The 25,045-nt window shown below is 40.7% G+C and overlaps 2 protein-coding genes across 3 annotated transcripts in view; both read right to left on the reverse strand.

Annotated features, from left to right (window-relative positions):
- Window positions 1–25,045, reverse strand: part of LOC309487005 (uncharacterized protein) — a 344,782-nt gene that overhangs the window by 86,695 nt on the left and 233,042 nt on the right. The gene's annotated exons all lie outside the window — the stretch shown is intronic.
- hcar1-3 (hydroxycarboxylic acid receptor 1-3) lies at window positions 628–3,187 on the reverse strand. Of its 2 annotated transcripts, XM_082153221.1 has the most exons (3): window positions 3,030–3,187; window positions 2,415–2,482; window positions 628–2,237 (listed from the first exon to the last, which is right to left on the reverse strand). In XM_082153221.1, exons 2-3 carry the CDS (start codon window positions 2,447–2,449, stop codon window positions 1,472–1,474), a joined length of 801 nt encoding a protein of 266 aa, XP_082009347.1. In that variant the 5' UTR covers window positions 2,450–2,482; window positions 3,030–3,187; the 3' UTR covers window positions 628–1,471. The 2 variants fall into 2 exon arrangements, with proteins under 2 accessions (XP_082009347.1, XP_082009346.1); XM_082153220.1 differs by having other exon boundaries at window positions 628–2,482.

A 25,045-nucleotide genomic window follows, 5' to 3' on the forward strand; every position in this document is an offset into this window, starting at 1 on the left:
GCAGGTGCGCACATTTTCCCGTCAATTTTTATAAATCACAACTTATGCGTCGGAAGTGGCGTAAGCCTCTTTCAGGGCCTGTTTTGTGCATACGCAACGGTTATAAATGAGGCCCCATAGATAGATTGGTCTATACAATCTATAATCAGTGATCACCAAAACAGCTTGGTTACCAACATTCTTCAAAATAATTGTGTTTTGGGTGAACTATCCCTTTATCTTTGACTTGGAGGCTCTTAACTGCAAAAACATTATAAGAAAATAACTGAGGATAGACGTGAGTGTGTGGGAGCCTTTGAAGTGCAATCTTCCCCACTGGAAGTTAAGAGACCCTCTTTTGCTTCCATCTAGCCTTCTTTAGTTACAGCTATGACAACATGATTGGAGCCAAATTTCATCCATGTCTGCATTTCTTACAACCTGTATGAGTGTATAAAGCAATACAGGTAATAACTGCTTGCAGTTTCTTGGTGGTCTGTTTAGCTCAAGCTGTTACAAGACAATTTGCAAAAACAGTTACACAGAATCGTAATTACGGATAAACAACAAGAAAATGTCAATTGTTGTTTGTATAATAATATGTTAATGTCATGGTTTGGTTCAGATGATGAAAAAGGTTCAAACAGGTTTCTACAAACAAAAGGTTCTTTAATAAAAACAAACGCAGGTAATCCAAATGCAAGAATGCAACGTAACAGAGTGTCTTCACACAAACAATACCAGACAACAACAACTGAATGAAAAGGAGGAACTTAAATACATGGTGGTAATGAGACAATGACAAACAGCTGAGATGATTAATGAGTGTCCATGACAACTAACGATTGGTGGGAAACTAGGAACAATGGAAACATAAGAAACAGGTGACTGATGAATGCAAACTAAAAGTCCATGAAAACAAAACTAAACACACACAGATCATGACAGTTATGTCATATTTATATAACTATGTATGAAGATAATTATAACATAATTAATAGATTAATCTTATGTTTTCCACATATTTAATTCTTTATAAAAAAAAAAAATATATATATATATATATATATATATTTTTTTTTTTTTTAAATAAAGAATTTAAAAAAAGATGTGGCTTTAATTTATTTAATTTTATTTCATAATTAGGTTAAAAGTAGATAATGTATATGGCATGATGTATTATATACATTTTCGGTACTATATGCATCAGAATAATATATATATATATATGTCCAAAAATATAATACAGTAGTCAACATTTGAAGTGGATCAAAAAAGTTCATCAAAGTTGTCCTAAGACAAGAACGGGTATTGTTCAAAATTCATGTATAACTTTAATGAAAGGTTTTGATCCACTTCAAATGTTGACTACTGTAGAATGTATATATGTAAATGTATTATAAAGAAACTTGACAAACAACACTGTAATGAAAAAGTAATTGTATATTAAGCAGTAACACTGCACCGATACTCATAAAACCCCTATCCATTCTCAATCACTTCCGGTGGGCATACTGTCCCGTCGGCTCATCTGTAGCTTCATAAATCCAGTCTGGTTTACAGCTTTTTTCAAATAATTGCGGAAGACAGAGCTAGAGAAGCAGTAGATGACCGGGTCCAGAACACTGTTTAGGTAGGTAAAGGCTATGGACATAGAGAACAACTGACTGGTGAGATTGTAAGCCTCACAGTACTTATCTCCAAGATTTTTAAAATAGAGTGCTGCCAATCCTGTTCCAATGCTAGGGAAGAAACAGAGGACAAAAACCCCAACGATTACTAGCACAGTTCGAATAGCCCTTTGCCCTCTCTTGTCCTTGTCCATCTGGCGTGACCGTAGGATACATGCAATACGCACAGAGCAGAAGATCAGAAGTATTAGAGGCACAAAGAACTCTAAAATAAACACTGCATTGTGCAGCTGGATGCCTGGTGGTGTTTTCTCATAGTTACTGAAGCTCCTACAAAGAGAAACGTTATTTTCCACACTCAGAAGATTGTTGGCCAGCAAAGGGATCCTTAGAGATATCACAACACCCCAGATGAAGCAGGCAACCCCAGCTGCTTGTTTTGTGCTTATGTGATTCATTTTGTGATGCGGATGGACCACTTTGAAGTAGCGGTCAACAGCCACGGCAGTCATGAAGGCAATGCTGGCTGAACGATTGACTGACAGCATAAATAGGTTGGCCCGACACCATGCGTCTCCAAATATCCACATCTCGCCACGTATGAAGTTGTCAATACGGAAGGGCAGACTCACGAGAAGCAGAAAGTCAGACAAAACAAGGTTGAAGAGGAACATGACGTTGGCCCTTAAAGACTTAAGGTTTTTGCTGAATACTGATAGTGCCAAAAGATTCCCAGGTAGGCCGAGTAACAGCTCGATGATGAGTAGAGGAGGAAGGACGGATGCCACCAGCTCCTGAGTTGACCTACCACAGTGATGTGCAGTGGCGTTGGGTGTCATGGTAGTTCAACAGTCAGAGTTGCTGTGTAGTTTCTGTAAATACAGTTGACATTTTAATACAATTCTCCAACAGAAATACAGTTATACATAATACAACATTCTGCTGTCACTTCAGGAACACATTTCTAATTGGATAAAATGATGGTATTACAACTAACTTGTTACAACACTCTCACGCTCCCCTAGTAGTAGTAGAACACTTGTTGCAACAATGGAGGATGTTTGTGGTATACAAGGAAGTGTGTCTTCCTGCTTAGTGTAAAAATGCTGAAGCAGTTTCATAAACTAGAAGTTAGAAGTACTGTTGCAAGAGCACCCACAACTTACACCAAAGTGATCATGCAATTTTAAGCCTTTAAATGATGCATGGCATCCACAAAAGTTGACAGATTTTTAACAGACAATTTATCCATTTAAGAACAGATGTTTAAAGCATGATTTACTTTTATCCTTACACATTATTCTATGGCACTGTCAGGTTTCCAAGCCCCATTTTTTACATAGTAAATACATTTAACTTAACATTTAAAAAATAATAATATTTGAGTCCAATTTCTAAGCAAATATTGTTTTGACTTACCAGAGTTCGCTACAGATAGTTTTCTGATTCAGACTCACTGAGATGCAAGCAGAGAGTGTAAATAAGGTTGTCTCAGCTCAAGTTCAATATTCTCATTTGAGGGTAATGACCGCCCAGAGCTTGTCTTTAAGCAAGCTTCCTCTTGTCATAGTGACATCAAAATGGAAGAGTGAAGTTTAACTGATACTGATCTTTCTGTGTGTAGAGTGTGGCTGCATGCTGCAGTAAACACACAATGATGGCATTAAAATATAAAAATAATCTGTCTTTAATGAATAAATCCAAAATGGAACACTCAGGAGATCACAAGGATAAATACAGCATAGTATAATCACATAAACCAAAACAAGACTGAATACTGAACAGAGGAAACTAAGGGCTTAAATACACAGAACTATAATGAACAAATCTAGAGACAACTAATGGGATCAGGGAAAATGAACCCTAAACAGTGAAAATAAACAACTAAACATTACCCTGAATTTCTTTCTTTCTTTCTTTCTTTCTTTCTTTCTTTCTTTCTTTCTTTCTTTCTTTCTTTCTTTCTTTCTTTCTTTCTTTCTTTTTCTTTAAACCTGCTAAGAAAATTATGAAATGTTGAACTCTTTACTGGAATTACAAAACAGCTGTACTAAAACTTTACCATATAAATCATGTTTTATTTTGTCCTATACTTGCAGGAAACAGCAATCATTTGTTTCCATTGTGAAAAATGATTAGAGTTTTCAAATAGATTTCATGAACTCCCCCCCCCCCCCCCTATTTAGTGTGATGTTTCTAGAAGAAAATAGCGTCACAGTGCAGCTTTAGTAAGTTCAGTGATGGTTAATTTTTGTTGTAAAAAAGTTATTAATTAAGTTCATTTATATATATAGCCGCTCTGGAGAAAACCATGATGTCATCGTCCAGCTCAGTTCAGTTCTCATATAATGGTGTCATTGCAGGCAGATCAATAATATAGTTGAATGTTAAATTAAATGTCCCCAACTAAGCAAGCCAAAAGCCAAAGGCAAAAAAAGGTGACAGTGGCAAGGAACCAAAACTGTGGCACTATGGGGAAACTCCCAAAACATTCTCCCCAAAAATGCTGAAGCCTGACTGATTTCATCTGAATAGCCATTGTCGCTTGCAATTAATAACTCGCTTTATAGCTCGGCGCCAGGTTGGATTTACTGTATATGGATTTGTCAACTCTAAACCTACTCTGAAACTCAGAGTTTGTTCAACTAGCTTTATGCAACAGGCCTCTGGAATATTTGCTATAATGATTATATTTATATATCTTGTATAAATATTTTTTTCCTTCCATCATGCTCTTACTAATTAAATTGAAGTAATATTTTGTCAGTTTCGGAGGTAAACAAGGTCAGGGTTCACTGTAAAAAAAAAAAATTTCTGCCAGGATATAGTTTATAGACATTTCCTTTACCCTAGAACCCAACACAATGCAAAACACGGTTAAAACTCCTAATCAATGTGGAAAATTCCTTCGTATTAACCAACCCAGGCTCATTAGAAATACGTTACTCTGCTTTCCATAAATACCGAACGGTCCCTAATCAAACACTATTCCTCAAATATTAGCTGATTTGATCTTTTAAAAACAACATCGCTGTAACTACATACTCATGCTACATACAGTACATATGTCAGTGTGTTATATAAATATATAAAATAAATGCATTTATTGACTACTAATTACCAGAAATCGCAGTTCTGTCACTCTACTCTAACAGTTTGAATTGGCCGCCAAAGCACGAACTATCTGAAGTCTACGTGAATCACGTGACGATCAAGCATTTTGAACTTCTGTTGTTGCAACTCTCTCTCTATATGGCTCTGGTGTGATTATAGCAGATATAGGGCTGCAAAGCAAATCCAGAAGTGCCTTTCACCCTGTTACGACTTGATGAACCACTGATACGATTTTGGAAACATTATTTTAAGGTAACAAATGTTCCTTAGTGTTGCTTACCATGGGGCGGTGGTCTTCTGCTGCTTATGAACGGTACCTTCGTCCTGACGTTCGGGCTATTCTTGATGCTCAGAAGGCCATGAGCTTAGTTCCCTGATTGGTTCGCCTAAATAAACAATTGTGCCTCATCTGCTTAACCTTACTTGCGCTTTTTCTGCTTAGTGACAAATGCCCATGGATGCGCTTATCGGCTGCTTAATTTCATCCTCTCATTTTATTTTATCACAGGAGGTTGCTGTTATGGTCTGTTTGGGGGGAATAGTTCAGCTCTCTTAGTCCTATTCATGTGAGCGTCCCCTAATGCTGCTGATGTCCCCTGACTCTCTGCTAAATTCATGGTGCTCATGAATGGTCAGGAGACTAACCATATTGCTACATTTACATTTAATCATTTAGCAGACGCTTTTGTCCAAGCGACTTTGGATATTGCTAACTAATTCGTAATTTATTCATAGATTCCTAAGCATTTTAATTGTCTAAATTCCATCTCTTGTTTATCACAAGAGGATTGCCAGGTGTGGTTTGTTTGGGGGGAATAGTTCAGCTCTCCCAGTCCTAAACTGTGTGAGCGTTCCCTAATGCTGCTGCTGTCCTCTGACTCTCTGCTATTTCATGGTGCTCATGAAAGGTCAGAGGACTCCCTGAACAGAGCCATACCGCCAAATTTAATTCAGAATTATCAACTTGAATTGCAATTTATTCAATAAAATTTCCTAAATCATTTTTATTGTCATGACTTAATGGACCTGACAGAAGTACTTTATGGCGCTTTTCCATTACCAGTACCAGCTCAACTCGACTCGCCTCGTCTTGGCTCGGCTCGGCTCGCTTTTCGCTCCGTTTTCCATTGCAGATAGTACCTCCACAATAGTACCTGGTCGTCATAGCGACGCCGCAGGAAACTGCCGTGACTTATTAATCTTCTACGCGAGACCTTTATTTTACTGTCTATGCGCGAGACACACAATGGAGGAAATCGAGTGTATGCTGTTTTTGGATGTTTTAGTTTTTTATGTTTTTTATTCAGGATACTCCGTCTGGCGCGTGCAATGATGACGCAGTGAATAGTGACGATTCTCTCTGACCAATCAGCAGTCTGCCGTGTTTTCACGTCACATTTTAGTATCGCCTCAGCTCGCCTCAGCTCGCTTAGAACCTCGCCGGAGGTGGTACCAAAAAAGTACCAAATTTAACTTACCAAGATCTACGTTCTGTTGTACTGCTTTTGGGACCAAACCAAAGCTGCCAAGTGTAAACATAAAACGTAATCGGTTACTAACGTAACCTCGGTTCTCTCTAGAAGAGGGAACGAGTAATGCGTAAGTTAGCTTACGCTACGGGAAAGTCATCTTTTCTCGAGATCTGAAGCCAAAAAATTATCCTTAATTTTTATAATTTTGTCAACGCAGTGCAGCAGCACGCAGACCTAGGGCAGGCTTACTAGCGTGCCCTGCGGCTGCCCTGCGGCAACTGCAGCAGCCTATCGCTGAGCCTTAGACGTGACGTCACGTCACGTCCAATGAGCGCGCTTGACGCGCCTCATGCGTCACAGCCCGCGAAAGAGGGGGTGTGGCTTAGCGTATACAAGCGAGGCTCAGAGGCTGCTTCACTGGTTTCTGTCGCTGAAGCGAATGAGCTCGTGGCGCGAGCACGGAATACTCGTTCCCTCTTCTAGAGAGAACCGAGGTTACGTTAGTAACCGATTACGTTCTCTTACGAGAGGTTCTCTCGTATTGCGTAAGTTAGCTTACGCTACGGGAACTCCCTTGTCAACGCCGTGCGCGCCCAGCATCCACTAAATGAGTCCCAGGGGAAGTCCGGGGAACACGATGAGTGGGAACCGGGCGGCCAATAGAATGGCTAGCGCAGTACATAAGCACACACTAGGGCGCTCAGAGCGGCACGGCCGGTCTGAGCTGATAAACCCTTGTATAATGCTCAACCAGGAAAGCTAAATCAACCGCAGTAGCCCGCGCACAGACAGTGGGCCGGCCTACGCGTGACTTAGACTGATAAAACTTTCGCCTGCAAGGCAGGAACTTCCAGGTTGTAAAACCTAACAAATGTCGAGGGGGAGGCCCAGCCCGCCGCCGTACAAATGTCATGAATGGAAATTCCGCCCACGAAGAGGCCATGCCTCTGGTGGAGTGAGCCCTGATGCCCAGAGGGCACTGCAGGTTTTTAGACGCATAAGCAGCTGCGATAGCGTCCACTATCCATCTGGACAGGCTGTGTTTCGAGGCGGCGAGACCTTTGGTGCGCCCACAAACGAAAAGCTGCTCCGAGCGTCTGATAGCGGCGGAGCGTGTGATGTAATTTCTCAGCGCTCTGACCGGGCAGAGGAGATTACCATTGACCTCGCTGCCGGAAGGCGGCAGGGCTGAGAGAGAAATGGCCTGTGCTCTAAAGGGAGTGCCCAATATTTTGGGGACGTAACCATGCCTCGGTTTAAGAATGACTTTCGAGTCATTAGGTCCGAACTCGAGGCACACGGCGTTAACGGATAACGCGTGAAGATCTCCCACACGTTTGACTGAAGACAGAGCTATCAGAAAAACGGTTTTGAGCGTGAGGTATTTCATGTCCACAGTTTCTATGGGTTCAAAGGGATGCGCTTTCAGGGCCTCTAGGACCAGCGAAAGATCCCACAGGAACCGAGGGGGGTCGCGGGGGGTTCATCCTCCTGGCTCCCCTAAGGAAGCGGGTGACGAACACGTTCCTTCCTAATGCGCGGCCCAGCGCCGAACCGGCAAAAGCTGAGATGACCGCAACATAGACTTTGAGCGTGGAAGGGGACCTGCCCGTGTCCAGCAGCTCTTGAAGGAAAACCAATACCTGCGATACCCCACATGCTTGTGGATCCAGCCCCTTGGCAGTGCACCACTTTTAAACACAGACCATTTAGACGTGTAGAGCCGCCTCGTAGAGGGGGCTCTAGGGGCTCTAGACTGGGTGATCGTGTTCACAACCCCTTCTGGCAGGTCAACGGGTATCCGTTGAGTCTCCATGCATGCAGAGACCAGCGCTCTGGATGGGGATGCCAGATCGAGCCGCGGGCTTGAGAGAGAAGGTCTCTTCTCGCCGGAATCGGCCAGGGGACTGTATCTGCCAGCTGTATTAGCTCCGGGAACCAAGTCTGGTTCTCCCAGTACGGGGCTATGAGGAGCACCATGTGGCGCGCTTCCCTGGTTCTCCTGATGACTTGTGGCAACAGAGAGACCGGCGAGAAGGCATATCGTGGGCCGCTGGGCCAGGTCTGGGCCAGCGCGTCCTCGTTCTTCGTAAAGAACTTTGGGCAGTGAGCGTTGTCTTTTGACGCAAAGAGGTCGACTTTCGCTTTGCCGAAACGGCGCCACAGTGACTGGACTGTTTGGGGATGCAAGGACCACTCCCCAGGGGGAACATTGTCCCTGGACAGTCTGTCGGGACCCTCGTTCAGGTGCCCAGGCACATGCGCGGCTCTCAGCGAGCGCAGTGAGTGCTGAGCCCACACGAGAAGGCGTTCCGCCAGGGTGCAGAGCATTTTGGATCTGACGCCGCCCTGGCGGTTCACGTAGGCCACTACTGATGTATTGTCCGTGCTGACTAGAACATGGTGACCTTGGAGGACTGGGAGGAAGTGCCTGAGCGCTTTCTCGACCGCGAGCATCTCTAGACAGTTTATGTGAAGGAGATTCTCCTGGTCTGACCAGCGGCCATGGACCGGTCTGCCTTCGAAGAGCGCTCCCCAACCTTGGTTGGAAGCGTCTGTCGAGACAACCTTCCGGTGCGAGATCGCTCCCATCGTCACTCCCGTACGATACCATTCGGCTGCCAGCCAGGGCTGTAGGGCTAAAATGCAGCCTTGATTCACCCTGACTCGCGAGTCGCCGGCCGCCCAGGCTCGGTGAGGCACGCGCGCTTTCAGCCAGCGTTGAAGCGGGCGCATGCGCAGTAAGCCCAGCTGAAGCACTGCTGCAGCTGAGGCCATCTGCCCCAGGATTCGCTGGAATCCGCTCAGCGGAGCCTGGCTGCCCACCTGGAAGGATGCGGCGAGATGACGGATGCGGCGCGCGCGCTGCTCCGATAATCTGGCCGTCATAGCCACCGAGTCCAGTTCTATCCCAAGAAGGAGATTGACTGGCGGGGCGATAATGAGCTCTTGGTCCAGTTAACCGAGAGACCCAGGTTTTCCAAGTGGCTGAGAAGCACTGTTCTGTGAGACACAAGCTCTGTCTCTGACTGCGCCAGAATAAGCCAGTCGTCCAGATAGTTCAGTATACGCATTCCCCGTCTTCTGAGGGGAGCGAGAGCCGTGTCCATGCACTTCGTAAATGTACGGGGTGCCAAAGACAGGCCGAACGGCAGGACTGTGTATTGATATACCCGACCGTCGAAGGCGAATCTCAAGAATGGCCTGTGACGGGGTGTTATCTGGATCTGAAAGTACGCGTCCTTCAGATCGAGAGAGATAAACCAGTCTCCTGGGCGAATTTGCGCGAGGATTTGTCTGGTTGTGATCATTTTGAACGGCCGTCTCATGAGGGCTTTGTTCAAATGTCTCACATCTAAAATAGGTCTTAGCGCTCCGTCCTTCTTGGGTACGAGGAAGCAACGGCTGTAAAAGCCCGACTCGCTCAGAGAAGGATGGACCTGTTCTATAGCCCCTTTGTGCAGCAGCTTTGCTATTTTCTGCATGAAGCAGATGCGCTGCTTCTGAATTCACTCTTGTCTCCGTCCGCTAAAAAGCGCGGGGGACGGCGAGCGAATTGAAGCGAATAGCCGTGTTCTATAGTGTTCAGCACCCATTCTGACATGCCCTGGATAGCTTCCCATGCTTCCGCACGCATAGCTAGGGGTCGAATGGTCTCTGGGTTCAGATCGCCGCACTGCGCGAGATGGGGAACCTGTGTCAGAGAAGATGGGGCGGCGCGCGCGCCGCCGGTGCTTGAACACGGGGACTGGTAGACAGTAGTGACTGGCTGTACAGCGTATGACGGCTCGATCTTTATGGATGGGGCACATTTCGCTGTTAAAAACCCGTGTCGCGAAAGCGGCATGAGGGGTATCGTGTTTGTTAGTAAGTGCACGCACTCGCGAGCGGGCGCAGGGCTTACATTTGTCACACGGCCAGTGTTTGAGCGCTTTAGAGGGTCTGCAACCCGGGGTAACTGTGTGGCAGAGCGGGCAGTGGGTAGGTGTGGGCACAGAGTCGTGGACACATTCTCTACGCTTATCACTCGAGCGGCGCGTGCCCGCTTTATGAGAGTGCACTCTGAGCGCGTTACCAGGGGAACCGTGTTTGTGTGTAGCAGTGAGCACGAGGGTGTGGGCACATTTTCTACATTTATGACACCTTCGACGTGAGCCGGACAACCCGGATTTATACTCTTTATGAGATTTATCTGGGCCGCCTTAAAAACGGCGTTTGTGTGCAGGCGAGCGAGTTATGTTACTGGCTCGTTGGCTGCGATGTAAGCTGCTGCAGTAGCCTCTTGTAAGGGGACTGACAGAGCTGGGCGCTTTGATGGCTCATATGTTTAGACGCTCATAAATACTCAAGCACCATCCTTGTGAGCGGGAGGGTGCGAGATGCGGGTTCGCTTTCTGTATGTAAGAAAGCTGGCCGCGAGCTCGGAGCAGCAAACAGAAAAAATTGTATCTGACGCCAGGGCCGGATTCGAACACGGGTCTCTCACGCGAAAGCCTAATGTTCTGCCACTGAGCCACAGGGGCACACATAAGCTTTCAGTTAGCGCGAGCATATGACAGAGCGTCGCTCGTGACGTCCGCTCTGATATCCCTTGAGAACGGCGCAGTTGCGCGGCTCGAACAAAGGGAGAGAGAGCGGGAAGATGTCATCATGTGCTGTGACATCGTTTGTTTGCAGGCGTGCGTGTATTAAAAACAGGCTCGTTTACTGCAATATTGATATTTCTAGTCGCCTGAGTGTTGCGTTTATTGGTAACAATCGTAATTAGGTCATATATGAAATATTAGCTCGAGCAGTAAGGAAATTTGGGGAAATATTAAAATCATAACTCATAGTCATAATTCATAAATTTCACATATGCTATTACATTACCTGCTAATTATCAAAAATATTTCGTTCTATAACTGGTCTCTCATCAGTCATTCGACCAGCGAATGCTTTGATTATACCAGTTAAGAAGGAATATTTATATTATCAAACCTCAGACAAATTCTCTCCTGGCCGTGGATGCAAATTGCTGGGTTTATGAATTAAAATATATAGCTAGTAGCCAGATCTTATCGCAATTTCATTGACAATTACATTGGTGGGATTGTAACACAGAGTCAGTCAAAGTATAAAAGATTTATTTAATCAAAAATGACACACAAAGGATTATATGCATTTGGGAAGTAATATAGGCTAATCTACGTACGTAAAATTACACAAGACCCACGAACGTTTAAACAAAACAAACATAAAACATGACTTGATCAGAATGAAAATAGGAAGAAAGTTAGGGAGAAAGTATGGTAATTTACAAACAGAACCTTTTAAGAGACAACTGTGAAAGCCGCTTCGAGAGAGATCATTTTATACGTTACTTGCGATTCTGTTCCTTTGTCTGTGTGAAGCTGGGCTTCGGGACCACGTGCGTATCTTGGCTGGACCGTGTCTCATCGATTTGTAGGCTTGCGTTTCGCGTGAAGTTCTTAAAAACTTACTGATCGTAACATTACCGAGAGGTACGGAAGTCTCTTCCCGGTGCGGGAAGGGCGAGAAAACTTGGTTACAGGACGAGACTGGATTTCTACATCCGCGGTTCGTTTGGATGAAGGCCCTGTCCCCTCTCCCTGCTCGTGGTGCAGGGAGGGGTGAGAGTGCAGAGTTCAGAGTTCGGAGTCACGAGGGTGAGAGCGTGTGAGAGCAGAGAGCGTGAGCGTCTGCTTGTGTTGTGGTTTTAAAGCAGCGCGGGGTAACGCCCTGTTTGATGACGGGACCCAATGGGATCTTTCGGTTCTGAGGCGGGAGCGTTTCATTGTTTGTGAAGGAACGCCTCTTCTGATCGTACACAGAAAAATGCATTAAAACATTAATACCACATTATGTCTAGAAATATAAACATTTGTGCGGAATATAGTTTATATTTCTGTATAAAGAAGCTCAGTACGATCCGTAGGATATCATACCCGACATTAATATCAGTTAATGAAACAGATACATCTCAAATGTATCAACACACGTGTCCATTACATCTGCAGAGGTGCATATGCACATCATGTGCATATAGTATACTATGGTAGTCAATGGGGAGCAAGAGCTGCTTGGTTACAAACATTATTCCAAATATCTTCCTTTGTTTACAGCAGAACAAAGAAATGTATACAGGTTTGGAACAACTTGAGGCTGAGTAAATGATGACAGAATTTTCATTTTTGGCTGAACTATCCCTTTAAAGCCCTTATCACATAAAGTATTTTGTTTTTAGTTTTCAATACTACTCTTTGACAATAAATCCTCAAGGGTACAGATGTACTTTGATCCTTTGATACGCCTTTCCAATGGCCTCTTTGTATGGTCCAACGGTAAAAGGTGTGTCAGTCCCAGGGATATTTTTTTATCTGAGAGCCATCTGGATAAAGCAAGACATATTCTCCATCTTCCATGTCTTGATTGAAATATTTTTGTTTCTTCACTGCAGCTGCCAAAAGTTGCTCAGATGACCACTGGGTGACCCCCAGTGGTCATCTGAGCAACTTTTGGCAGCTGCAGTGAAGAAACAAAAAGATTGAGGTAGATTTGACATGTAGAGGTAGATTTTTCCCTCTCATGGGCTTAAAGCCATTCCTGGTCTTTCTCATGATCCCAACATAAATCTAGATGATCAGTGAGAAAAGATGGAATAATGATAATTATCAGTGTCAACAACGTCATTAACTTAAAAATAAAAATGTGCTTACCTTTACTGTTTTATTTTATTTCTTTTTACTTTTTGAGAAAGTCTTCCTTTCCGTTTCTTTTACTTCTCTGTATTTCATAAACTGGAGAACAGTTGACTTTGATGGAATGGCACATGCATCAGTCACTGAAACACAAACACGCACAATCAGAAAGAGTGAGAGAAAAAGATTGTCTAAATGTAGTTCCTATAATTTGATGGACGGAACAATAGATTGAAACCTCAGTAAGAGAATATTACCTCTGGGCACAGTCATACGTGACACATGGTCATCATCTGCAGTTCTAGGGGTGTTCTCTACAAAGCTTACATCTCGCCCACAGGAACTACAAAATCTGGGCAAAGTCGGCCATTGAATGCCACAGAAAGGACAAAACATTTTTATCTGAAAAGGATGAGTGGACTGAAGTTAGCACAATGTATTCTGTTGTCCATTCTTTCAATAGTGAAAGGGTCTGAATACATTTTTAAATATGATTTTTACCATCAATCTGCAATTTACTTTGACCTGGTTTTAACCATTACAGTATTTTTCAATTGCTAACAAGCATTGTTCAATACTGAAGCCAAATTTTCAAAACACTACATATAGTCTGCATTACCAAGATCAATCTTGGCCAAATAGTTAAAAGTTTTTCACATCCAAAACTGACTCAGACCAACAAAACACTTCATATTTGTCTCAAAATAAGCTCATTCCACCAATCATTGGCAACAATTCTAATTCAGAAAACATACATGTCATTCATAACACACTGACCTAAAAAACTTGTTTTATTTTTAACATCTGAATGATTTTTTCACATAAATATTCATTATATGATAAGAATAAGGTCGTTTCATTTTACTGACTGTATAACAGCATAAAGAATATGCAGTTAAAGCCATACATGCAATATGTTAAAGCCATAACATTTAAAAACAAACAAAAACAAACTGTATTTAAGTATTGCGGAATTTATTTTCGTGAACCTTGACGTTAGTTGTGAAAGTAATTAGCCTGCTTACATACTAACGTTTCACAGTTCACAGTTAATTGTGTATTTCAGATTATTTAGGCTAATAATATCCAAAGGGCCAATGCATTATAAGATCAGGATTTTAAAATAAAGTAAAAAAAAAAAAAAACTCACCTTTCAGGTCATGGACAGACGACAACACCACTGATGAGGTCTTATTGGACAATAAGCATATCCCAGCTGGGTTCGTCCCCTGGAAACATTTACGTTGTGTTGTGAACTTTTGCAGCGCGTTTCTTTAATTGCAGCGCGTTACCGTATTTGCAGCGCGTTTCCGTATTTGGTTGTGTTGTGTTGTTGGGAGCACAAGTGTGTTGTAAAACTGATGAAGATGTTTTCTTAATTTGCTGGGTTTGTTTTTTCTATTTGCATGTGTTTTTTTCTGTTTGTATGTGTTTTCTTCAGTTACAGCGCGTTGAGCTGTCTCAGCCACCGTAGGTTTTCTTTGTGCTATGTTGTGTGGTGTGACAAAGCTGGAAAACAGAAGGCAAAAGTAGAGAGAAACTTATTAGAAAATTACTTTGGTAAAAGTTAAAGTCACTGTTTAGAATATTACTTGAGTAAAAGTTTTAAAGTATGTGCTATTTATTGCACTTAAAGCTCCAGTCCGAAACTTTTTTGGGTTAAAAAATTATCCAAAATAAATTTTTGAGCAAGAACATAACCAGCCAGTGTTCAAAACTATCTGCTTGCCTTAGCTCGATTCAAAACAGTAAGCTTGTAATAATGTTTTTAATTCCAGTGGTACTGGTGGATTTCCACGGGAAATTCAAGCATGTCTTTGCGTCATTACGTCACATCTGTAAACATAAAGAAGGTGTCTCGGCTAGTAGGCTATATTGTGTGTGAGAATGTTGGGAGGTGGAGATTATATAACCTTTTTTCACAGCACTTGATATAATTAAACATATTAATTTGATGGCGGATCCAGAAAGGTTCAAACGACAATCACCAGTGACAACTAGAGATTCACCCGTTGTAAAATGCAAAAGACGTAGTACTTCGGAGTGGCTAGAGAAAAAAAGAGACTGCAACCGGGCCCATGTGAAAACAGGGATAAATATCGGAAGGGCATTAAATGTAGTCACGCAATGCTGGTGTTGTTAACATTAACAATTTGAGAACAAAGTATAATTTGCACGGTTTGACGTGATATGATAAGCAATCGTTAGATTTAAGCAGCGCGATTTACTGCAATGCTTTTTTTCCCTTAGTTGGTCAGAACAAAAGTGGATTAATTGTTATTGTTCAGATGACATTTTCCGGTGAAATTTTTTATGTTGGTCATACTTCCAAAAAGTAGAATCTGTGATTCCGGATGACAGTAGGGAAGTGCGGGGCACAACGTAACACGGGGCTAGTTGTAACACGCTTGTTTTAAATACTTCCGCACATGCTTGGATGACGAAACTTTGTGTATTTACTAGTTGCCATATCAACACTATATAGAAAAAAAAAATTCCGCCCCAATTTTTTTGGGGGGGAAGATATCCATAGACATTTATTAAACCATAGCAAAAGTAAATTTCTTACTTAAGTTCATTTTTCATCTCTATGTTTTGTGTTTATTTAAAATAAGACAAATCTGATATTATTTTAATCTCCAAGATGTTATTTAACAGTTGAGATAGTTATTTAATGCTTCGCTAACTAGCAAAAGACACTAGCAGGGTTTAAATCCCAGTTGTGCAGGCGGGGGCATGTTGTAACACTGCGTTACAATGTGCCCCTATTAGAAATATGCTATTATATTCTATACTTTTATAAATTTTATTGAGAAAACGTGAGAAAAAGGTGTTTAAAGACTGAGAGTCAATGTTCAGAAATGACTAATTATTTATTTGTTTTTGAACTATGTTGTATAGCTGTGTTTTCATGTGTTCGTAGTCAAAACTCAAAAATGAGTTTATATTTAATTATTAAAAATTGCCATTATTTTATATGAAAAAGTTTTTTAATTGTATTTTATTTAGAAAATATTTTTTTTTTTTTTTTTTTTTTTTATTAGATTTTAAGCTGTCATATGTTATGTTACAATGTGCCCCACACATGCTACAATGTACCCCACCTATGGGGCATGTTGTCACATTTCACTTACATTCTTTCGGGGTATATCAAGAAAAAAGTATATACTGTATTAATAAAACAAAAACACATAATTGTACTAGACATGTGGGAAATTAATGTGGGAAAAAATAAATACTCTGAACCATAAGTAGATTTACACAAACTGAGAAAGTCAAAAAGCGTTACTTTGTGCCCCGCTCTCCCCTATCCACACCAGCGCGGTGACTGACAGCCGCACATTCTCCTCAAAACATTGGATTCATCTGTGAACATTGGATTCACGCTGTGCCGTGCCGAGGCACAACCCACGTAAAGTTGATAATTCTGCGAATAACTGCAATTGCAGATTTCGAACAGAGATGGCGACAAAGAGGAAAAACTATGGACTGCAGATTTAAGAATGAAAAGTATATTTTTTTTATATTAAATAGGGCTGATAAAGATTAATTGCATTTGCGATAATATTGCGATATGATAAAACATGATTTTTTTAACCGCAAAAGCTGCAATTACACCCTGGAGGAAACCTTAACTTGGCATGCTAAAGGCTGATTTATACTTCTGTGTCAGACCTACGCCGGAGCCTCGACGCTATAGACTACGCGTTTCATTTATACTTCTGCGCCGTTGTCCGCAATTACACATGCAGAAGGAGCATGTGAAACCCGAGGGAGGGGTTCTAGCAGACCAATCACACGTAGAATTGACGCGTTGTTACATCTTTGGAGAGGTGCATGTCAGGGTACGCCGAAGGGTACGCGTGCTACACACAGCCTACGACGTAGCTACGGCGTGAGTTCGACGCAGAAGTATAAATTGGGCTTAACGCATATAGGCCTGGCTTACAGGAAAGAAAAGTGTATGTTTAATCGATCTAATATTGTGTTGGTCATACTGTATACAATAGGGGTGGGAGAAAAGATTCTCTCCAACGATTCTGGATTGATTCTGAGCTTAGTTTTTAACCACAGATGAGCTATGACGCTGCGTGTGTTTTAGAAATACACGTTTTCTGCTCGCATCCAATTCCTCACACACACACCACTCAGAGTTAAACTTTACGTAAAATAATCGGTCATAAAGTTCGGAAAGGCTGAAGTGAATTACAATGACATTCGCGGTTTTCATTGCACAGGATATGCGCTGTGAGAAACACGCGCTTTGCTTGATGTTACGCTTGCAGTGTGTGGTCTCGCCCGCCGGTATTTTCCTTACAAAAGCATAATTTATGTTGTTTAAAATGCAGTAGGCTTATATATAAAAAATATGAAACTCACTGACTGGCTGCTTTCAATTTCAAATGCCGATCAGCACGACTGTGTGCACGACTCCGTGTGGTTAAATTGCATCTCAAAAAGGTTTTATGCCGCAAAATTATTGTAAACACAGTCAGTTATGTCTTAAGGGATTAAACAGACCGGACAAACCATATCTCATATTTCAGAGATGAAATCTCAATTCAAGAGATCTGTGCATTAATTGAATGCAGCTTATCGGATCTCCCGGCTCCAGCTCTCTATGATGTTATCAGTAATAATAAAACAACAAGAAAGAGAAAAATCGCTCACAGCTCTTGAAAGGAAAACGATATACAGATATACTCTTACATACTGAAAGTACTCTTTGTTTATTACTTGTAATATGTTTTTTGTTCCTCTTTATTATTTACTAGCTTTTGTTTTGAAGCTATTTTAGTTTATATAGGCTATTTAAAATTCTTTACATACAATTACTTAATTTTTTTAAAGTGTAATTAAAAACTACTTATAAATACATATGTAATTAAATAAATAAAATATGTGAAGTTTTATTAATAAGATTAATAAGAAAAAAAAGTTGATCAAAAATCCTTTTTGGAATTGGATTGTGACTCCTAGAATTGGACTTTGGTGACTAAAGATTCCCACCCTTACAATACAATGATTTATTGCTTGTCTTTGTTGAATAATACAGAAGATAAGAGCTTACAAAGATAAAAAAAAAAAAAAAAAAAAAAATCGCATTTAGATAATTTTCCAAAATTGTTTAGCCCTATATTAAACATACTAGAGTTAAAAGTTTTGAAAGTAAAAGTATAAGTAAATGCAAAATACCAAAGGAGCAAAAAATATTATAAAAAATTGTTCTATACACAGTTTGAGCAGCAAGATTGTGTTCAGTAACTGTTTCTTTGAATTAAAAAAATGGCTAAATGTTTATTGTAAGTTTTAATATAAATTATATTAATTATACCTTGATCATTCATGTTAATTCATAGTGCATTAACTAATGTAAGAGACAACTTTAAAATGTTAAAATGTATTAGTTAATGTTGAATTTAACAATGAACAATACTTTTATTAACCTTAGTATATGTTACAAATGTTTGATTGCTCCTGTCTGCCTTGTTGCTCCCGCTGCAGCTATATTTGGTTGGTGTGTGTCTGAAAGCTTTGTATATCTTTCTGTTTTGAATCATTATTTACTATCATTCCTTGTTGTTTATACTGCTAAATATAACTAACTCAACATCACACATTAACCTGACATCGCTAGCTTCAATCTAAATCGTTATTGCTAGCACAACACGCTAGTAATTCGCTAGCCTGTTAGCGTGCCATCTGTGCGCTCTTTATTTATTTATTGATTTTGCTCACGCGCACTCACGCCTTTTACGAGTCCATCAAACAACTTAGGTGAGTAAGATCAGTCAACAAACACGGTAAGTCATGTCATCTTCTCCTCTTATTGTTACTTGCACCTCATGCAACATGTTTAGCATATCCTTCTCTGTCAGCACAGGATTTACATGTGATAAATGCAGGGAGATAGTGAAGCTGATGGGGAAGATTTCAGAACTAGAGACACGCATCCAAGCTTTAATCGAGGTTAATTGTAAGAGTGCAAGGGCTTTAGATACTGCTTTGGATGCGACTAGCTTAGTGAACTCTTTACATTGTTCGGTTTCGGCTGAAGTAGAGCCCGTGCAGCAGGGCAATTGGGTGACGGTGAGACGCTGTAGTCGCGGGACAAAACACCGCCCTTCCGTTCCGATTACAACTTCAAATAGATTCTCCCCTCTCAGTGAAACACCCACTGTGAATCCTGTTGAATGTGCCCTAGTTATTGGCGATTTTATTACACGGAACGTGAAAATAGATACACCAGCCACCATAGTCACATGTTTGCCGGGAGCCAGAGCGCCTGACATCAAAACAAATTTAAAAGTGCTGGCTAATGCTAATCGTAAATTCTCTAAGATTATTATTCACGTCGGCACAAATGATGTTCGACTCCGCCAGTCGGAGATCACAAAAATTAATGTTAAAGAGGTGTGTGAACTCGCAAGGCACTGTAATTTGCTCTGGCCCCCTTCCTGTTCGCAGGAGTGATGAGATACTTAGTAGATTGTCCTCACTCAATGGCTTGGTTGTCTAAGTGGTGTCCGCAAAATAATATAGAATTCATAGACAATTGGAAAAGTTTTTGGGGCAGACCTGACCTGTTGAAAAGAGATGGTATGCATCCCTCCTGGGATGGTGCTGCTCTTCTCTCTAGTAATATGGCACATAGTCTTAGAGCTCAAACATGACAATCTGGGGCTCAGGTCAGGAAGCAGACAGACTGGCTAAACCGACCGTCTGCTAGCTGTCTCACGTCACAAAGGTCAGATAAATCCCATCACATAAAGCCTCTTTCACCTATATATCATCATGTAGAGACTGTGTCTGTTCCCCGAATTAGGACATACAAAAAACTTCCAAACCCATCTTAGGGTAAAAATTGTATTGATGTTCAACAAATAAAAAACAGATATAATACAAATGAGCAAATGATAAAGCTTGGGTTGCTGAATATTAGATCCCTTACTTCAAAAGCACTTATTGTTAATGATATGATTACAGACTATAATCTAGATGTGCTGCGTTTGACAGAAACCTGGCTAAAACCAAACGATTACATTACTTTAAATGAGACCACCCCGCAAGATTACTGTTATAAACATGAACCTCGTCTGAAAGGCAAAGGGGGAGGTGTTGCTGTAATTTATAGTAATATTTTTAGAATTACTAAGTCTAGTTTAAAATATAATTATTTTGAAGTGTTGGTGCTTAATATAGCAATATATAGTGTAAATAATAAATCACGTTTGAGATTTGTGCTGGCTACTGTATACAGGCCACCAGGGCACCATACAGACTTTATCAAAGAATTTGCTGACTTTCTATCAGAGTTAGTACTGGTTGCAGATAAAGTCATAATTGTTGGTGATTTTAATATACATGTAGATAACGAAAAAGATGCATTGGGATTGGCATATAAAGACATTCTTAACTCTATTGGAGTTAGACAACATGTGTCAGGACCAACTCATTGTCGTAATCATACCCTAGATCTAATATTATCACACGGAATCAATGCTGATTCCGTTGAAATTCTGCAGCAGAGCGATGATATCTCAGATCATTATCTAGTCTCGTGTAAACTTAATTTAGCCAAGGCTGCAAAGCTGACTCCGTGTTACAATTATGTTAGACCTATCACTTCTGCCACTAAAGATTGCTTTATTAATAATCTTCCTGATCAGTTTCATCATCTCAGCATCCCAGATAGCTTAGAAGAACTCGATATTGCGACAGAAAATTTGAACTCTCTCTTTTCCAGCACTTTAGACACAGTTGCTCCGTTGCGCTTAAAGAAGATTAAAGAAAATAGTCCAACGCCGTGGTACAACGAGCACACTCGGGCCCTTAAGAGGGCAGCCTTCCATTTCATGGAAAGAGAGCTCGATTGCATACAGAGAGGCCTTAAAAGCTGCTAGATCTGCTTATTTCTCAACCCTATTAGAAGAAAATAAACAAAGCCCAGAAGTTTCCAAGCAGCACAGCAGTAATGACTTTATGAACTTCTTCACTTACAAGATTGATAATATCAGGGAGAAAATTATAACTATGCAACCGTCTACTATAGAAGAGGAAGAATTCGTTAAACTCGTTAAATCATCTAAATCGACAACATGTATGTTAGACCCTATACCGACTAAGCTACTGAAAGAGATGCTTCCAGAGGTCATAGATCCTCTTCTTAATATCATTAATTCATCTTTGTCATTAGGATACGTACCAAAAACTTTTAAGCTGGCTATGATTAAACCGCTTGTTAAAAAAACGCAACTTGATCGTACAGAATTAGTCAATTACAGGCCGATCTCGAATCTTCCTTTTCTGTCAAAGATATTAGAAAAAGCAGTATCCTCACAACTGTGTTCCTTTCTTAAAAGAAATGATATCTGCGAAGATTTTCAGTCCGGATTTAGACCGTACCATAGTACCGAGACAGCTCTCGTCAGAGTCACAAATGTTTTGCTCTTATCATCCGATCGTGGTTGTATCTCTCTATTGGTGTTACTTGATCTTAGTGCTGCATTTGACACCATTGACCACAACATTCTTTTAAATAGACTAGAAAACTATGTTGGCATTAGTGGAATTACACTAGCATGGTTTAAATCATACTTATCTGACCGTTATCAGTTTGTAGCAGTAAATGAAGAGATGTCTTATCGATCACAAGTTCAGTATGGCGTATCACAAGGCTCAGTACTAGGACCGCTGCTGTTCACTCTGTACATGCTACCTTTAGGAGATATCATTAGGAAACATGGAATTAGCTTTCACTGTTATGCTGACGATACTCAGCTGTATATTTCTTCAAAACCTAACAAAACTTACCAATTCACAAAATTAACGGAATGCATAGCTGATAAAAAAAAAAATTGGATGACTAGTAATTTCCTACTTCTAAATTCTGAAAAAACAGAGATTCTAATTATTGGACAAAAAACGTCCTCATGTAATAACCTAGAATACTCTCTAACACTTGATGGCTGCTCTGTTAAGTCTTCGTCGTCAGTTAGGAACCTGGGTGTGCTCTTTGATACCAATCTTTCATTTTAAAATCACGTGTCTAGTATCTGTAAAACCGCATTTTTCCATCTTAAAAATATATCTAAATTACGCCATATGCTCTCATTGACAAATGCGGAACAATTAGTTGATGTGTTCATGACCTCAAGGCTAGATTATTGTAATGCTCTACTGGGTGGTTGCCCTGCACGCTTAATTAACAAACTACAGCTAGTTCAAAATGCAGCAGCTCGAGTTCTTACCAGAACCAGGAAGTATGACCATATTAGCCCGGTTCTGTCAACACTGCATTGGCTGCCTATAAAACAGTGCATACATTTTTAAATATTGCTGCTTACTTACAAAGCACTAAATGGTTTAGCTCTGCAGTACTTGAGCGAGCTCTTAATGCATTATAGTCCTTCACGTCTATTGCAATCTCAAAATTCCGGCCAGTTAATAATACCTAGAATATCAAAATTAACTGCTGGCGGTAGATCCTTTTCCTATTTAGCACCAAAACTTTGGAAGTCAGTCAGTTCAAAGCTAGATTAAAAACACATCTCTTTGACCTAGCATTCATATAATACATTATAGACTTCTATAATTCAATGTTAGGCTGCATAGATTAGGTCAGCCGGAACCGGGAACACTTCCCATAAATCCTGATGTACTCGTTACATCATAAGAAGGATGGCATCTACGCTAATTTTAGTGTCTTTGTTTATCCCAAGGTTTTCCCGCAGCCTGCCGGATCCAGGCCGGATCCAGATCTGACGAAGGACCTTCGCCTGGACCCGATGTCATAGCGGGGTGCTAAAGTGCCAACTAGTTTCTCCTTATGGAGGATCCCTTTACCACTCTATAGATAAAGCGTTGTCAGGAAATTTACAAAATAAAATAAAATTCTGTATAAAAAATCTATAAGGAAAGACCAGTACTTTGTTTAGGCTTGGTTTGTAGAGAATTACAAACCTGTGCACATATATTCAAACGCACATTACTATAGAACCAATTCTTAATGCGCATGTGAACGTCATCAGCGTTTATCACAGGTTCGCGTTTAAAGTCTGTGTAGAGAGAATGGTGTCGTCTTAGCGGCCCCTAATTTAATAACAAATGATCGTTGCGACAGAAGCGAATCAATCAAAACTAACTTTAGCTGGAAAATAACTTTATTAAAGAATCGCTATAAAGCCAAAACAATCTTTGTTACCTTAAATTATACGTTTATCTCTGTAAAGCTGCTTTGAAACAATCTACATTGTTAAAAGCGCTATATAAATGAAGATGACTTGACTTGAAAGCCACAATTCTAGCATCTGTAAAACCACATACTTCCATCCTGGCATACACATAAAACATTATAAATTTATACTATTCAAATCAGTTAAATGATTGCTAGGTTACATAAACTAGGTCAGCCGGAACCGGTAACACTTCTTATAACACCTGATGTACTTGAAGAATAACATCTACGCTTATGTTAGTCTTTCTGTTTATTCCGAGGTTTACTGTAGTCAGCTGGATCCGGGCCATATCCAAATCAGATGGTGGGCCTGCGCCCAGGCGCGCTGGAAGCTGTTTCATGCGAGGGGGGGCTGGGGGCTGAGTTGGAAAATATGTGACGTCATTATGTTGTGGCGGACGACAAGACATGAAATTTCTCTGTACTGTATATGTGTTGTAGCCATTAAAGAAAACATTTAGTTTCATATTTATGTTTAAATATTATAGGCTAATGTTATTTTTTTATTTAATCAATGTTGATTATGAAAGTGAGCATATGCAGCATGAGAAAGATAAAGATGCATCATGAGATGCGCAATATGACTGTAAGACATGATTTTGACCACTTCATTGAGTTTTGTTTTGTAGAAAGACTATTTTTAAAATATTTTCGTTTTGTATAAATCGTATCTTAATTTTGATCAATGTTTTATCAACCAATTGCCTGTATTTAATAAATAAGAAGCAAATATATAGCAGACAATGTAATAAGGCGCCGGCACAATCACTTGCATTGCACGTGAACTGGAGGGCGCCGAAACTCAGCTTGAGTCTCACAGATTTGAGAAATATAGGCTATCTATTATAGAAAGCTTGAAATGTCTACTTTTAAACGAAACTATTCAAAACGAAAAGAAATAGGCTACTCTCTGATTATGTAATCCATATGAAATGTGCATTTCTCTCTGGCGTTCATGGCGAGTCCGCATCGCCAACTTCATCTTTGCAGCGACACAGAAAACACCAGTTTATTAATAAACAATTAAATGTCTCCTTGCTATTTTTGACACATTCATACTTTTGCCGGTAACCGCCCCTTTATATTAATTGTATTACTTTTACCGGCAGCCGGTTATTTGTGGCAATCTTTATGCGTGCGGTCGTGCGCTTGAGTGCGGCTATATTATGTACACGCTCATTATCCTGTATATAGCCTATTTAAGTAATAAAATTAATATAAAGGGGCGATTTGTCCACTAATGGCTTAAATGAACAATTACTAGTCGACTAGAAAAAAAGTTTAGTCGGAGGCAGCCCTTATTCCACATATTTTCGAACCAGCAGGCCATTCTGGGTTGAGCGAGCGACCCTGCGTAATAAGCGAGGGAGCGGAATATTCAGAAATGCGCTCTCCGCTCACGTGCTCTGATCGGAACAAAGCATGACAAATTCAAACTTTATTTCATTTTCTCCGTAGCTTGAACACTCACTACATTAGGCATAAGAGAGTTAGTTAACGCTGTCCATTTATTTATTTTTATTTCACGTTTTTAAAGTACAAAATTATGTTAGTCCACAGCCCCCCACTTCCCGCGCTACTGCCTGCGCCTAGACACAACCACAACGCATGATGTAGTCAGTCGGATCCAAGCCGGATCCAGATCAGATGGTGGACCTAGACACAACCACAACACATCAGCAGAGATTGTGTCAACTAGGCCTCGTTTACACTGCAGGTCTTGATGCCCAATTCTGATTTGTTGCCTTTATCCGATTTTTTTGACCATCTGTTTACATGTTCTTTCAATTGTGACCCATATCTGATTCATGTGTTTACACTTGACATAGTCCTACTATCTGAAACATTGTGTATGCTTAAATTCTAATTCTTGCACAGATGGACGAAAGCAAAATATGCTTGATGCTAGCT

This window comes from Leuciscus leuciscus, assembly GCF_965113295.1.
Source record: "Leuciscus leuciscus genome assembly, chromosome: 22".
NCBI lineage: Eukaryota > Metazoa > Chordata > Actinopteri > Cypriniformes > Leuciscidae > Leuciscus > Leuciscus leuciscus.

What these genes read in the sequence shown, in the direction of transcription:
- hcar1-3 (XM_082153220.1), bottom strand. Translation starts at nt 2,449, where the DNA reads ATGACACCCAACGCCACTGCACATCACTGTGGTAGGTCAACTCAGGAG.